Here is a 14,379-nt window from a genome sequence, read left to right as displayed (position 1 = left end):
CTTATTTCTCAGGTGTGAGATTGTTTAGATCTGGTGTTGAAGGACGGGCAGCTCTCTCATTACCCAGCCCTTGGATTCCACAGCTGGCGCAGGACTTTGTGCCAGCCTCACCCACCCATGTTGCTGTTTCGTCCTCCATTTGTCTTCTCTGAGTCTCTCTTTGCTTTCAGCACCGTCAGTGCTTCTGGAATGACAACAAAGTTTGTTTTTGTCGAACACCCTTGTTCACGCTTTCTCCCCTTAATGAAACTGAGACATTCTCTCTCTCTTTCACAGTCTCTCATTCTCTCTGTCCCCAGTGTCTGAGTTTAGTCCATGCATATAATTTTTTTATTAACTCATGCAGGAGCTATTGCCTTCCAATGAAAAGAGCTTTTGTCCTCTGATTCCCTTTCAGCAATACAACTCTATATCTAATATGGAACCCACAGTACATACTTGTATACAATGTATTCTTTTAGTGTATTTCAAATATAATTTATCACAATTTTCAGTATTATATATATATAAACATAAATATGTACACTACCATGGAAAGGTTTGAGGTTGGTAATACTTCTCATAATACAGCATTTGTTGAATAAAAAAAACTTTAATATTGGGAAATATTATTAAATTAAAATAACTCTTTTCTATTTTAATATCATTTAAAATCTAATTTATTTCTGTGATGGCAAAGCTGTATGTTCAGCAGCCATTTTTCCCGTGTTCATATTAGAAATCATTCTAATATGCTAATTTGCTGCTCAAGAAACATTTCTTATTATTATCAATGTTGAAAACAGTTGCGATGCAATATCTTTATTGTTTGGGTTGTTTGATTCTGCCTTGGAATTCCAAAACAAGGGTTTTACCTTTTGTAAGATTGTGCAAACAACATGCATATCTTTATAGTAGTACAGTACATTCCACATAGTGTCTAAAAGACATAAAGAGCTCCATGAACACTGATGTAAGGGTTAGACACTCATCTGTATCTGTATGTGCATCTGTAGAAGTCTCAGGCCCTGAGGAGCTGACTGTGGAGCACGCTCATTCTGTCCTGGAGAACGTGTTTGAGAGGCTGAGGGGAGTCAGTCGTGCCCGGGACCACCTGAAGAACTTCAGCTCTGTGTACACTCCCAGTGATGGAGCACACCAGGTCAGTGAGAAAACATGCAATTTACGTTTCTCAAACACGCAATGCCACATATTAAAGGGGTCATGCAGTGCACAGCATAAATGAGTACACCCTCTCTAAAACTTAACACATTCAGCAATGACTTTTTTTTTAAGTGAAGTGACATTCATTCAAGTATGGTGACCCATACTCAGAATTTGTGCTCTGCATTTAACCCATCCGAAACGCACACACACAGAGCAGTGAACACACACACACACACTGTGAGCACACACCCGGAGCAGTGGGCAGCCATTTATGCTGCGGCGCCAGGGGAGCAGTTGGGGGTTCGATGCCTTGCTCAAGGGCACCTAAGTCGTGGTATTGAAGGTGGAGAGAGAGCTGTACATGCACTCCCCCCACCCACAATTCCATCCGGCCCGAGACTAGAACCCACAACCCTTCGATTGGGAGTCCAACCCTCTAACCATTAGGCCACGACTTCCCGTTAAAGACATCTTTTAGTTAAAGACATGTTTAGGTTCTTTAGAGATATAGTGTTCCAACAAGCCGTCTTGATCAATTACCAAAGAAGAATGACAAAATTATCCAGCCATATAAGATCTTCTTATCAAAGTGATTAACATTTTGTGTTGCAAAAATTAGTACACCCTCCTGAGAGTTACTAAATATTTAAGGCTACTTTTGATCAACAGGTAAGTATCTTGAACCAAACTTTTAAAGACAAGTAATTTCCTGACAATTAAAAGTGTTATATAGCGCACTGAATAATACTCAGATTTAATGCTGGCAGCAGTGGAACCACTTGGGAGAGAACTGCCAGGTGATGTTTTACTGGTTAGACTTATGTATGCTGCTATGAAAGACTAGGTAAAATGGCTTAATAATTCTATGCACAAAATTACATATTTAATAAGTATTGAATGTACAATGCCACAGATGTGTTTTTAAGTTTATTGTTTACAGTACGTTTTGAACCCATGTGCTTATCTAATGAATACAGAGCAGACTGATATTGTAATAATTCTCTGTCCTGTTTCTTGATAAATAGTGTCTATCATGCTTTTAGCTCACAGTATTCATGCAGGACCTGTGACAGACTGTGTGTGACTGTCTTTGACGACTGGAAGCTGGAGTGCGTCACAGCCTTTTAACCATACTGTATGACTGAACTGAACATCCACTCTTGTACCTCTGAGAGTGTTTCATGCACTCTTGTGTGCATTTGTGTGACAGACATTTTAAAGAGAAAGAGCCAAACCGAGGGACAGAGGAGAAAAGAGCTGATTATGTAACACATAATGTCTTATTTCTCTAACCTGAGAGCACTTGCAATCCAGTCATTTTAGAGATGTTCTCTACTGGTTCAGTAGTTTTTAGTGGTTTTATTCATCAGTGTTGGAGTAATTAGCTGGAAGTAGTGATGCTTGTAACTCATTACTTTTTTGTAAAGTAACCCTCGGTGTCCACTACACACGCCTCTGTCTGAAGGAGGATTGTGTTAAATTATATTTTACATTTGAAAATATAAAACACATTTTAATATATGTTGAAATAGTAAACAGTTCATTTAAATAATAATGATATTTCACAATATTACTTTTTTACTGTGTTTTTGATCAAATAAATGCAGCCTTGGTACAGATTTCAACAAAAAAATAATAAAAGTTGTGTATTTATGAAGCTTCTGTTAGTTACTGTAGTAGTTTTTAGGGTAGCTAACTACTACTTCAAGAGAGTAGCTTCACAAGTTGAGCTGTTTTAAATGATCACCAGCCTGTAACTCGGCAAGGTACAGTTTCACTGAATATTTTTATGGATTTTCCATTTTATTGTATTTAGTTCTAGTTAAAACACTGTCTTTTGAAGTTTGTTAGTTTTAGTCCAGCTTCAAAACTGCCTTAATCATATTGGCCTTGTTGACCTGAAGAGTTTAATCCACTCAGTTCCTGGAGTTGTTTTTCACAGATGGAGTGTTATGAAACCGTAAGTGAGCCATCACATTAAAAACTCTGCACCACTGCGTTCATGATGGGGATCGTATAGCACATCCTCAGTGATCACCAGTGGACTACATCTAATTTATGTTTTATCTCTCTTGTTTTTAATAATGCAAGAACATATTGTCCTCGTATTTTGCCATCCAAAAACCATTTTTTATTTGTTATCTTGATTTTGCTTTAGAAATACATCATCAGATCACACTGCTCTGCAAGAATGAGTTCTCATGAGGGACACCGTTGGGAAGAAAAGCTGTTTGCCAGCTGTAGGCCTCAGATTACTTCTTTAGATATGCGACGCTTCATTGGCTTCGAACCGAAGTAAATAAGGATGTAAAGCTGACAGTGAAAACTGTCGTTGACACTGGAAAAATATTAAATAAACTTTACTGACCAAAAGACTTGTTAATTATAGTGTCAGTTAATAATATAAAATTCAATGAAGGTTATATTTAAAAATAAAATATGAAGAAAAAGGTCACGGTCTCAACCGATCCTTTTATCGTTTTAGACCAGAAATATTTTGATGGAATATTTCTATAAAGGAATCTGGGATAGAAGGAGCAGTCAGACACAAAAGAACATCATCTTTTAATGTGTTACTGTTTGTGTCTCTTCACTCGTGGTTAGATTTCTGTCTTTGACACACATCAGCCGTCAAGAGCTCACGTTACGTGCTTCAAATAACTAAGACAAAGACACACATCAACATTAAAACATCTAATCTGGAATATTTAAACCAATACATGCGTACCTCTGTGTCTGACGTTTTAGATGCTAAACAGATGAGGTTTATCAGTGAGGTTTGGTACATAGCGTGACTTTGGCGAGACTTACGGTCCGGGAATGTTCCTTGCTAATGAATTCTGTCATAGTAGTGTGTGTGTGTGTGTGTGTGTGTGTGTGTGTGTGTGTGTGTGTGTGTGTGTGTGTGTGTGTGTGTGTGTGCGTGTTGGTTTAAAATTTTCATGCATCTACATTCTACCTAAACGCACAAGCTCAGGTACTCGTATCCAGTTTCATCTCATACTCATCTCCATATAGAAGCTAATCACTAACAAAGTCATTTTAGTTTGAATGTAGGTCAACAACATGGAGATACACATTTAAATTTCCCCAAAATAAAGCATATTTCTACGGAATTGTGCACATGCCTGTTTGGAATAGTATACCATCAATTCTCTTTGCTATTTATGCAGTATATTATGTATACGATTTGTTGTATTTACATACTAGTTGGCACACTGTCCTGCATTTGTATCCTACGATGCAAAGCAAAATAATCAATGACTGGATGCATTGTGACAGTCATGGTTTGTGACAGTTATGTTACATACTACTAGTGTGTAGTACATACTGCGTAGCATGCAGTAAGCATTAGATTAGCATCCTATTACAAACCCACCTCCGCAGAGATTTTTCAGGTCCTTTATATTCCTCACAACTTGTATATTTATTTAGTAGATTTTTTTTGGCCAGTTTAACTGTATTCAGCTCTGTTTAAAATACTTGCTATGTTTAAATCTGTTAAACTGAATCCTGCAGATTATTTTTCATAATCAACCTGCAGGCACTATCACAATCCAGAAAAACATGAGTCACTTAATTCAAGAATAATAAGCCTTTTTGCTATCCTCTTTTGTGTTTTCTTTTTTTAGCATACTAGTTTAGCATACTGACTAATCTTCATCTAACACTTTTAGAGGTTTATTTTGGAGGTATGATCTAACTGTGGCTGTATGTCAATAATAGGCTATTTTTTATCTAAGCAGTGGGTGCATGTTATTTTTGGAACAAACTAGTGAATGAAACTTCTTTATTGGACTCGAGTTCTTTTGACTTGCAATGCAGCATGTACAGGTGCTGGTCATATAATTAGAATATCATCAAAATGTTGATTTCAACTATTCCATTCAAAAGTGAAACCTGTATATTATATTCATTTATTACACACATACTGATATATTTCACATGTTTATTTCTTTTAATTTTGATGATTATAACTGACAACTATATAATATACAAGTTTCCCTTTTTGAATGGAATTAGTGAAATAAATCAACTGTTTGATGATATTGAGCTTTATAAACAGATTGATGATTTAATTCTGAAATAGGGTTTAATATGGTCAACTTTTAGTTGGTTGCGAAAAAGTCAATTCTTTACTGAAAGATCTTTATTTGGTTTGCTGTCATTTTCTGACACCGTTTCACCATATACACCAATAACACAGTATCAAATGATAATAATAATACACTTAAATGCACTAATACTAATAATAATACACTAAATAAACTAAAATGTTAAGTTATTTTTTTATATAAAATTATATTTTCCCTCAATTTTACAAAATTTTGAATATTTTCAAAGGTGAAATATCATGAAAATCAGTTTTTTTTTTTTTCTGTGTTCAAGTGCTATAATTGGGTCCCTGGTACATCTACCAACCAAGGAATCATAATTTGTTTTTTTTTTGTTTTTTTATAGTTTTTGGTAAGCCTTTGTCTGCAAGCTTGTGAAAAAATGAGCGCATCAGATGAAAATGGCGAACACAGTGCACATTTTGCGTTCAGCAGATGTTCTCCATAATGGCGCTATGAAATGACAATTTTCATTTTGGGGTGGAGTATCCCTTTAATACTTGAAAAGCAGAAATGGAAAGGCAGAAATGGTTAAGACATTTTCTACATGTCAAAGTCTCTTTCTTATTGATGAAATCATAATGTAAGGGTAAAAACCATCTGACCTTGAGCAGACATATTGTAATGATTAAAGAGTTGTGTATATTTAAACGTTTTGCCTATTTCAATTTTATTTTAATATCATAAATAACATTATACTCTTACAATACTTTTAATAGTAACATTTCTTTTATGCAGTCTGTGTATTAGACACTAAAGTTTATTTTCTATATATTTTTTATAATTAATCACCCTCAATTAATGGCATCTTTCTTGTTGTTTATAGTTTAATAATGTATATTGATCTTGAGAGATTGACTCAGTGTAGCTCATCTCCCCCTCAGCACCTCATTTATGTTCATCGGTTGATGAACACTTTACAGGCACGTCACTGCGACCTAGAAAGGCAAATTATTGTTTTGTGTGGGCATAAACATAATTAAATAAATTGTTTTGAGTGTATAATAATGGTGGTTCTGAATGACTCAATAGATGACTAAACGTGACAAAGTGCATATTTACTTTAAATGGGTGTTTTCCATTCAGATTGCATATTTTAACTGATGGTACATTTCTGCGCTTATTCTGTGTTGTTTTTTTCTTCCTCGTGTGTTGGCCAGATATTATTTAATTTATCATTTGTATGCTCCTACTAAATGCAAAATGACTCCTTTCTTTTCTGCCCTTATATGGGCATATCCAGAGAAGGAGGGGCTGGTTAAAATTGTTGAGTTTAATCGCTCATTTATGGTGAAAGCAGAATTGTGACAGATATTGTCAATCACCTCCTTTAGAGTTGACAGGAAGTGCAGTTTCTACAGGTACACACATGTGAGTGAGTTAGTTTGCAAAGTCACATCTGAGTTACAGAGATGTCAAAACCTGCAAGACAGACTTAAGGCAGCAGTGGTGATTCTTGAAAACCCATTAAGAGAGGTGTGTATCTGTGTGGAGGGGTTTGCATGTTGTGACACCTGGCATTTTGGCCAGGTATGACATCTCTAGCCCCAGGTGCAGATTTCAAGGAAAGATTCATGAAATCAACACACACTTCTGTGTGTGTGTGGCTGTGATTACTGGAAATCTTTGGATATGTGAGGTTGAGCAGGTCATGTCATGTCAACCATCTGGAATTATTATCTGGAAGTATTTCATTTTAATTCATAAACTCTCCAATGTCTGTACTGGCATTCTGGGCAAAAAATTATTGTGTTAAATAGTTAACAACTATAAAGATTTGTTTTGTTCCTTTGTTTTTAAGTTGAACATGACACCAGTGTTAAGTATTTTTGAGATGCCATTATAGTTTTTATTAATAGTTTGAATATATATATAAATCATCAGATCCTTCTGTCTGCCCTCTCATCACTGGGCATCACAGGGATTCCACTTCACTGGATTGAATCCTATCTCACTGATAGGTCTTTCAAGGTGGCTTGTAGAGGGGAGGTATCCAAAGCATCAGCTTGTCATTGGGGTTCCGCAGGGATCGGTTCTTGGACCCCTCCTCTTCTCCATGTACATGACATCACTGGGTCCCATCATACAGGCACATGGATTGTCCTACCATTGCTATGCCGATTACACACAGCTCTCTCTTTCATTTCAGCCAGATGATCAAACAGTAGCTGCATGGATCTCAGGCTGCCTGATGAACATCTCTAATATCACCTACAGCTCAACCTGACAAAGACTGAGCTTTCTTGTCTTCCCTGCCACTCATACTGTACAGTTGGATTTCTCCATCCAGCAAGGCTCTTATACAGTTACCCCATCAACTTTGGTCAGAAATCTTGGTGTTAACTTTGATGACCAGCTTTTCAAAGTTGTAAAGTCTGCTCGATCTTGCAGGTTTGCATTGCACAACATCAAAAAGATCAGGCCCTTTCTAACGGAGCATGCTACACAACTTCTTGTCCAAGCCCTTGTCATTTCTAGGCTAGACTACTGCAAAACTGTCTTCTAGCTGGACTTCCATCAAGCACAATCAAACCTCTACAAATGTTTCAGAATGCAGCAGCACGACTTGTCTTCAACGAGCGCAAAAGAACCCATGTTACACCTCTTTTTATCTCCTTGCACTGGCTACCGCTTACGGCTCGCATCAAGTTCAAGATATTGATGCTTGCATATAGAACCGCCAAAGGCTCAGCACCCCTCTACTTCCACTCACTGTTACGAATCTACATCCCCTCCAGAAGTCTGAGATCCATTAATGAGTGACGCCTCATGGTACATTCTCGTTCACCATTCCTTGCTGGTGGAATGATCTTCCCGCCCCTATCTGGAATGCTGAATCCCTAACAACTTTAAAAAACAAAAGCTGAAAACTATTCTCTTTAGAAACTACTCGGCTAAAAGATTTTCTTTTTATTTATTCCTTCTCTTTCTAGCTTGTACGTACTTATTTGAACAATGTCTAAAACTTGGTATTACAAGCACTTTTTGTTTCTGTTTGCCTCTTTAAGCTTTGGATAAAAGTGTTTGCAAAATGTAAATCAAAATAATTTTAAATAACCAAAATGTTTTTTATGGTTTTATTTTTAGTTAACTACAATAACCCTGCTTGCTTTTCTCCTCTGCCTACATTTTCAGTTGTAGTCTTTTTCCAGCAAATATTAGTATATGTAATATATTGTGAATTATTCAGTTAGGTAAACAGTATATCATGTAGTAAATTATATTAAAACTGAATCCATTGACAACCTTAGGAAAACACAATGTAGGCTCAGGAGAGCTGCTACTTTTGCTCCGTTTTAAACTTATTTATACACCCACATATATCCACATACAAACACACATCTTCTCAACTTGTAATCACCAGCTTTTTGAAATGCACATTTTCATAAACAAACACCTAAACAGTTTAAGTAGCTTAGACTTGTACATAAGGATCCATGTTGAACCTAACAATGGTGCTATTTCAGTGCAGCAGCAATGTAAGTTAAACAGTAGGGGTGGATTAAAGTGGCCCAGGGCTGTACGTTCATATTCAGGGAAACCGTGAATCATCACATTACTGAGTCTTCAACTTAACTGGCCCCCGCTGATGCTGTTTTTGCTACCGATAATAACTGCCCTAAACAACCCTTACTTTTAGACCAACTCCTACACTCAATCACCACACAGCAAGCAGAACATTACAGAAACACCATGATGGGGAAAAACATAATTGAAAATGGAAAATATAATTTTTCATTTTTCCAGTACGCCTGCCCACATTATTGTACCTGTTACTTTGTGTCATCTTATGATGTTCTTTTTCTAGCAAAGTTAATTGCTTGCGAACGATGATGGATTTTATCAAAATAATGAAAAATAGCAATACTGCACGGATTGAGTTTTTTTACTTATGTTGTTTTGTTTAGTTTTTTTCAAAATAAGTTAATTATACACATTCAACACATGCTCATGTTTATTGTAAGCTATTATTTTTATTATTTCCCACAAACCCTTCTGTCATGATAGTAAATTTGGTGTACCTCAAGGTTCAGAACTGGGTCATCTCTTGTTTTCTTGTTTTATATATTAGACACATTGCTCTGTGAAGAGAACAGTGTTAAGCAATGTTATTTTAAATGTCTTGTTTGTCACTTTGAATGATGCTTATATGCTCAGCTGCACTTCTGTCTCATTCTTTTCTCATATTTTACATCACTAACAGTTGTAAATATGTTCCTCTTGGGGTTCTCTTGAATCAGGCTTTTTTCTTGGAAAATAAATATTGTGCTATTTGCATACTAATAGGCCAATTTGAAATCAACATATGCTCCAGGGTAGCTGAAAATTGTTTGTGAGTGGGAGTTTTCTCAGTATTTTATTTTATATTGCTACTGGGATTTTAAGTTTATCCAAAATTTTACCTGACACAAATTATGTTCTTTTGTTGTTGTTGTTGTGTACAGGCAACATACCGTCCATTGCTTAAGCAGGTGCTAGAAGAGATCTTCCACCCAGACAGACGTGAATGCCCTGATATAGAGCACATGTCAGGGGGACTCACTGACCTTCTCAAGACTGGCTTCAGCATGTTCATGAAGGTAATTCTCACTTACCTCATCTTCAGTTTTTTATTTAATTTTTTTTTTTTTTTTTTTTTTTTTTTTTGAAACAAGGAGTATTGTGAAATGCAAAAAAAATTTCAAATTAGAAGCTTCTTTCTTTCCATTCACCCCTTTGGAAGTCTGTGATGTTCTGTGTCACTGTTTGCATTATTTCATTTTTCTGAATGTGTTTAGGAGGTATTCTACTTAATTTGGATGATTAATATGATAATCAGAAGATGTGTCTCCCTGAAATTTCCTCTTGTTCTCTTTGCTCTCTCTAAAATGTGAGCAGACACGTTTTTACTGATTCACATAGCCTGCTGTGTGCTTGCCCCCTTTGGGATATGGTTGTGAGGCTGTCCTTGTGTTTTCCTGCTGTTGTTATTCACTTTTCAAGTATATGTACTGTAGCATGCATTACCTGGTAATATGAGAATGTATGATATTACCTAATTGTGTGCGGTACACATGGCTGGACATACTCTTCACTCGACTCACATGCTGGTGTGTGGATAGATGACAAAATAGTTAAATGAAATTGAAAAGTTGAAGAATCCTCCAAGAATTAACAAGGTCTCTCCTTTTACCTTTTCTATGCAAACATTTATAATGAAACGTCTCTTTCAAGTACATGTGTGCCAATCACACTTGTTTACTTTACCAAGGAATATCCTAAAGAAGGCATTTTTTATCTATTCATCCTTCTGTCACTGTCTGTGTTGCACATGTTTGTCCATGCGGGTTTAAGGTACAGAGTTGCACGTGGCAGCACAGCCCCACTCCTGATATCCTGCCTGCTGGATATGCATCCATAATTGCCTGATTATTATTCAAAACCCGCTTTTTCTTTCAGCCAATCAAAGGCCAGCACTCTGTCCACCCGACCAGGCATGTACAGCAGTACCCCATGTGCCTGAGCGACTCACCTTATCCACATGTGTGCAACAGCGTGCTTGTGTCAATATAAATGTGTGTAATGGTTCTATGTGTGTGTGTGTGTGTGTGTGTGTGTGTGTCTTCTAAATGTTGTGCTCCCACTGTGCTTGTCAAAGTGTTCAGTCTTGACCCAGACCTCCACCTGAACTGTGAATTACATAAGACATACACACATTTACCAGGGATGGCAGAACTGTATGATTGACTTGTCTGACTTTGGGAAGCCCAGTGTTGTTACGATGGATTAGTGTCATCAAATGTTTCTTAGGGGATATTCACATGATACACGTTATTGTGTAAAAAAAAAGAAAAAATCCCATCTTAACATCTAGCAATAGAATGGGCCAGATCCCATTGTCTTATCTATTTTTAATTTGTCATGCTATTTAAAAAAAAAATGCAGCACTCATAGTATAAGATGCTGAAAAATAGCTTTGGGAAACCTGTATCTGCACATGTAGACCAGTCACATAGGGTCACTGACAGATATTAAACAAATAAGCTACTTTTTATTTTTTTATTTTATTCTTTTTCTTCTTCATCGTACAAAAAAATTATAAAAATGTTTTATCCTGACAGATATTCATCAAATAAATAAGCTTATTTGACTTTATTTTATTTTATTTCAACATACTGATTATGTAGAGTAACGGGGACATTGCTCACAGCAGACTGTTTCCTGGCAGTAATTGTCTTGAATTGAATTATTGGAAGCAGTGAATTTGTTACAGAACTGGGGTTTTGATGGCTGTAGCTGCAGTGCTTTCAAAGAGATGAATTTAGAGAAACAGCTTCACAGAAGGGTTTTGTGCTGACAGTCTCACATGCTAAAGCACAGTACACAGCCAGTATGCCAAAATCCTTTCTGAGACATTGTGTCTCTAAATACATCACATTTAAAGCAGCGAAACCAAAAATATGAAAGGTAAAGCATACATCTGAAAGAAGACTAGATAGTCAGCCTCAAATGGATTTTAAATTATAGAGGGTGTGATAAATGATAGAAGTGTCTGATCTGATTCTTTGCATGCTAATCAATATCCTGAATCTCAAAGATTTTTAACCTCTTTATGGTTTATGGAAGTGTCAGCAGCTGAAAACCAATATCAAAGTGAAACTGGGGTAATTGGTTAGTTTCTGATTATGTTCCTTGTTTATCCCCTTTTGATGTTTCTATTTCCCTGCAGGTCACCCGACCACACCCAAGTGATCATCCGCTCTTGTTTCTCTTCCTGGTGGGCGGAGTCACACCATCAGAGCTCCGCCTCATTCGTGAAGTTGTCTCCACCCATAAGTCAAGCCCTCAGGTGGGAAGTCACACCGCTTTCTTGACTAATGCTTTATCTATTACATTATCATTTTAAAAAAAATAGAATGCTTTAAATGCAGTAAAAGTGAGCGTAAAGGAATTTCTAATGTTACAAATTATTTCTATTTAAACTAAATTAAAGTACCCCACCTCTCATTTTCTCTATTTGTTTATGTCTGTGGCTCTCTGCTTTTTCTCCGTTTCATTTACTCAAGATATGATAGGAGTGTGTGTGCGTATCTGCACTTGTGTTTGTGAATGAAATGAATAGAGATGTAACTGGGTCAAGTCAGAATAAAAGGAGTTTTTTTGATCAAAGTTTCATGTCATGAATAAATCATTCATAATGAAAGCAGAGAGTGGACCCTTATAGAATAGAAATCCCACACATAGCCTGACCTAAACCCACAGCTGCGCTAGTGTGTGTGACAGAGATACACTGATGGGAATGTAGGGTATCTCGTACTAAACGAAGGTGCACCACACTTGAATATCAAGACGGTCAGGGGAGAGACATGCAGCGAGGGTTCTGTAAAGCCCTTTTGAAGTGATTATCTAAATTAAGTTCTTAGGCAAGCCAAATGATCTTCATCTTTCCATCAGAGAATACAAAGCATCTACTTATCTCAGCACATGCGTCAGCAGGTGCAGTAATATTCTGCCCTATTCATCTACAAGACCTGGCTAATAACATACAAGCTAATAATCTTGCAGAACCAGACTTTTGACTGTTGCATCTAGTCTGCTCCACTTTGCCGTTTATTGTGGTTCAAACTCCCCCAGATAGATAAGAAGAGACTAGCTAAAAATAAACCCAACTTGTTCTTAAACCTTTCCACCAATTTTTTTGTTTGTTTGTTTGTTTGCTCCTTTTTCTTTTAGTTGGCCTGCACAATTTTATGTAGAAGCTTTGTTTTGTGTTTGTTTAGTTGCTTTTATTCAGCAAGAATGCATTAAATTGATCAAAAGTGACAGTGAAGATATGTTATTTCTTATTCAATTAAATGGTGTTCTTTTGAACTTTTTCCCCAAAGACATCTGAAAAAAAATAGTTTCTACAAAAATATTAAGTAGTCCAACTGATTTCACTATTTATAATAAAATATTGTTTTTCTTGAGTACCATATTAGCATATTAAAATGATTGCTGAAAGATCATGTCATTTGACACTGAGGACTGGCTGCTGAAAATTCAGTTTTGTGATCACAGGAATAAATTACATTTTAAAAATTTATTTTTAACTTGTTATAATATTTCACTCTATTGCTGTTTTCATTGTTCAAATAAACACAATTTTTTTGAATATTTTCAAATGATTTAAAAAAAAAAAAGAGAGAGAGAAGAGAACTATCTAATCTATTTCTTTTGTCTTTTCTCAGGTACTCCTAATGTCCACTAGGCTGCTGAGACCTTCCGATGTCCCTCACTTACTCTTCAGCACTGACAGGCTCAAACCTGACATTGGAGTGTGAAGGGACTGAACACACACACTTCTGGCTGTTGAATAAATTCTTTCCAACATATTTTGCCTTTTGTCTCAATTTCAGAGGCATCCGATAAAAAAAATAATAATAATCATGAGTTTAAAAAGGTTTAAGGAATATACAGAACCTGCTTCTTTTCCTTAAAGGAACACTCCACTTTTTTTGAAAATAGGTTCATATTCCAACTCCCTTAGAGTTAAACAGTTGAGTTTTACCATTTCCGAATCCATTCAGCGAAACTCCGGATCTGGCGGAAGCAATTTTAGCTTAGCTAAGCATAGATCATTGAATCTGATTAAACCCTTAGCATCTTGCTCAAAAATGACCAAAGAGTTTCGATATTTTTCCTATTTAAAACTTGACTCTTCTGTCGTTACATCATGTACTAAGACCGACGGAAAATAAAAAGTTGTGATTTTTTTTAGGCTGATATGGTTAGGAACTCTACTCTCATTCCAGCGTAAAAATCAAGGAACTTTGCTGTCGAACCATGGGTGCAGCAGGAGCAGTGATACTACGCAGCGCCTGAAAATAGTCCCCAGCTAGTTTGTGTGGTTGCAGCAATAGCAGAGTTGCACCCATGGCATTCAATGATCTATGCTAAGCTAAGCTAAAAGTGCTTCCGCCAGACCCGGAGATCGGCTGAATGGGTTCGGAAATGATGAAACTCAACTGTTTAACTCTAGGGGAGTTGGAAGTGTTACTTTAAAAATACCACAACATCCCATTCCAATTATTTTACATTTTGTTGTATATGACCAAAGATGCTGTCTTACCATTTTCCCTTAAATCCCTCCATTTTT

The 14,379-nt window shown here is 36.5% G+C and overlaps 1 protein-coding gene across 1 annotated transcript in view; it reads left to right on the top strand.

Moving 5' to 3' along the window:
* scfd2 (sec1 family domain containing 2) overlaps positions 1-14,166 on the top strand; it is a 108,607-nt gene extending 94,441 nt beyond the window's left edge. The window contains exons 6-9 of the mRNA XM_026291198.1: positions 996-1,141; positions 9,707-9,841; positions 11,971-12,090; positions 13,472-14,166. Of these exons, the coding sequence (XP_026146983.1) occupies positions 996-1,141; positions 9,707-9,841; positions 11,971-12,090; positions 13,472-13,564 (494 nt within the window). The 3' untranslated portion in view covers positions 13,565-14,166. The remainder of the gene's footprint in view (positions 1-995; positions 1,142-9,706; positions 9,842-11,970; positions 12,091-13,471) is intronic.
* Positions 14,167-14,379: the final 213 nt, after the last annotated feature.

Source organism: Carassius auratus, chromosome 20, assembly GCF_003368295.1.
Source record: "Carassius auratus strain Wakin chromosome 20, ASM336829v1, whole genome shotgun sequence".
Lineage (NCBI taxonomy): Eukaryota > Metazoa > Chordata > Actinopteri > Cypriniformes > Cyprinidae > Carassius > Carassius auratus.
The sequence above is the reverse complement of the archived record's forward strand: the minus strand, read 5'-3'. Positions and strand labels throughout refer to the sequence as shown.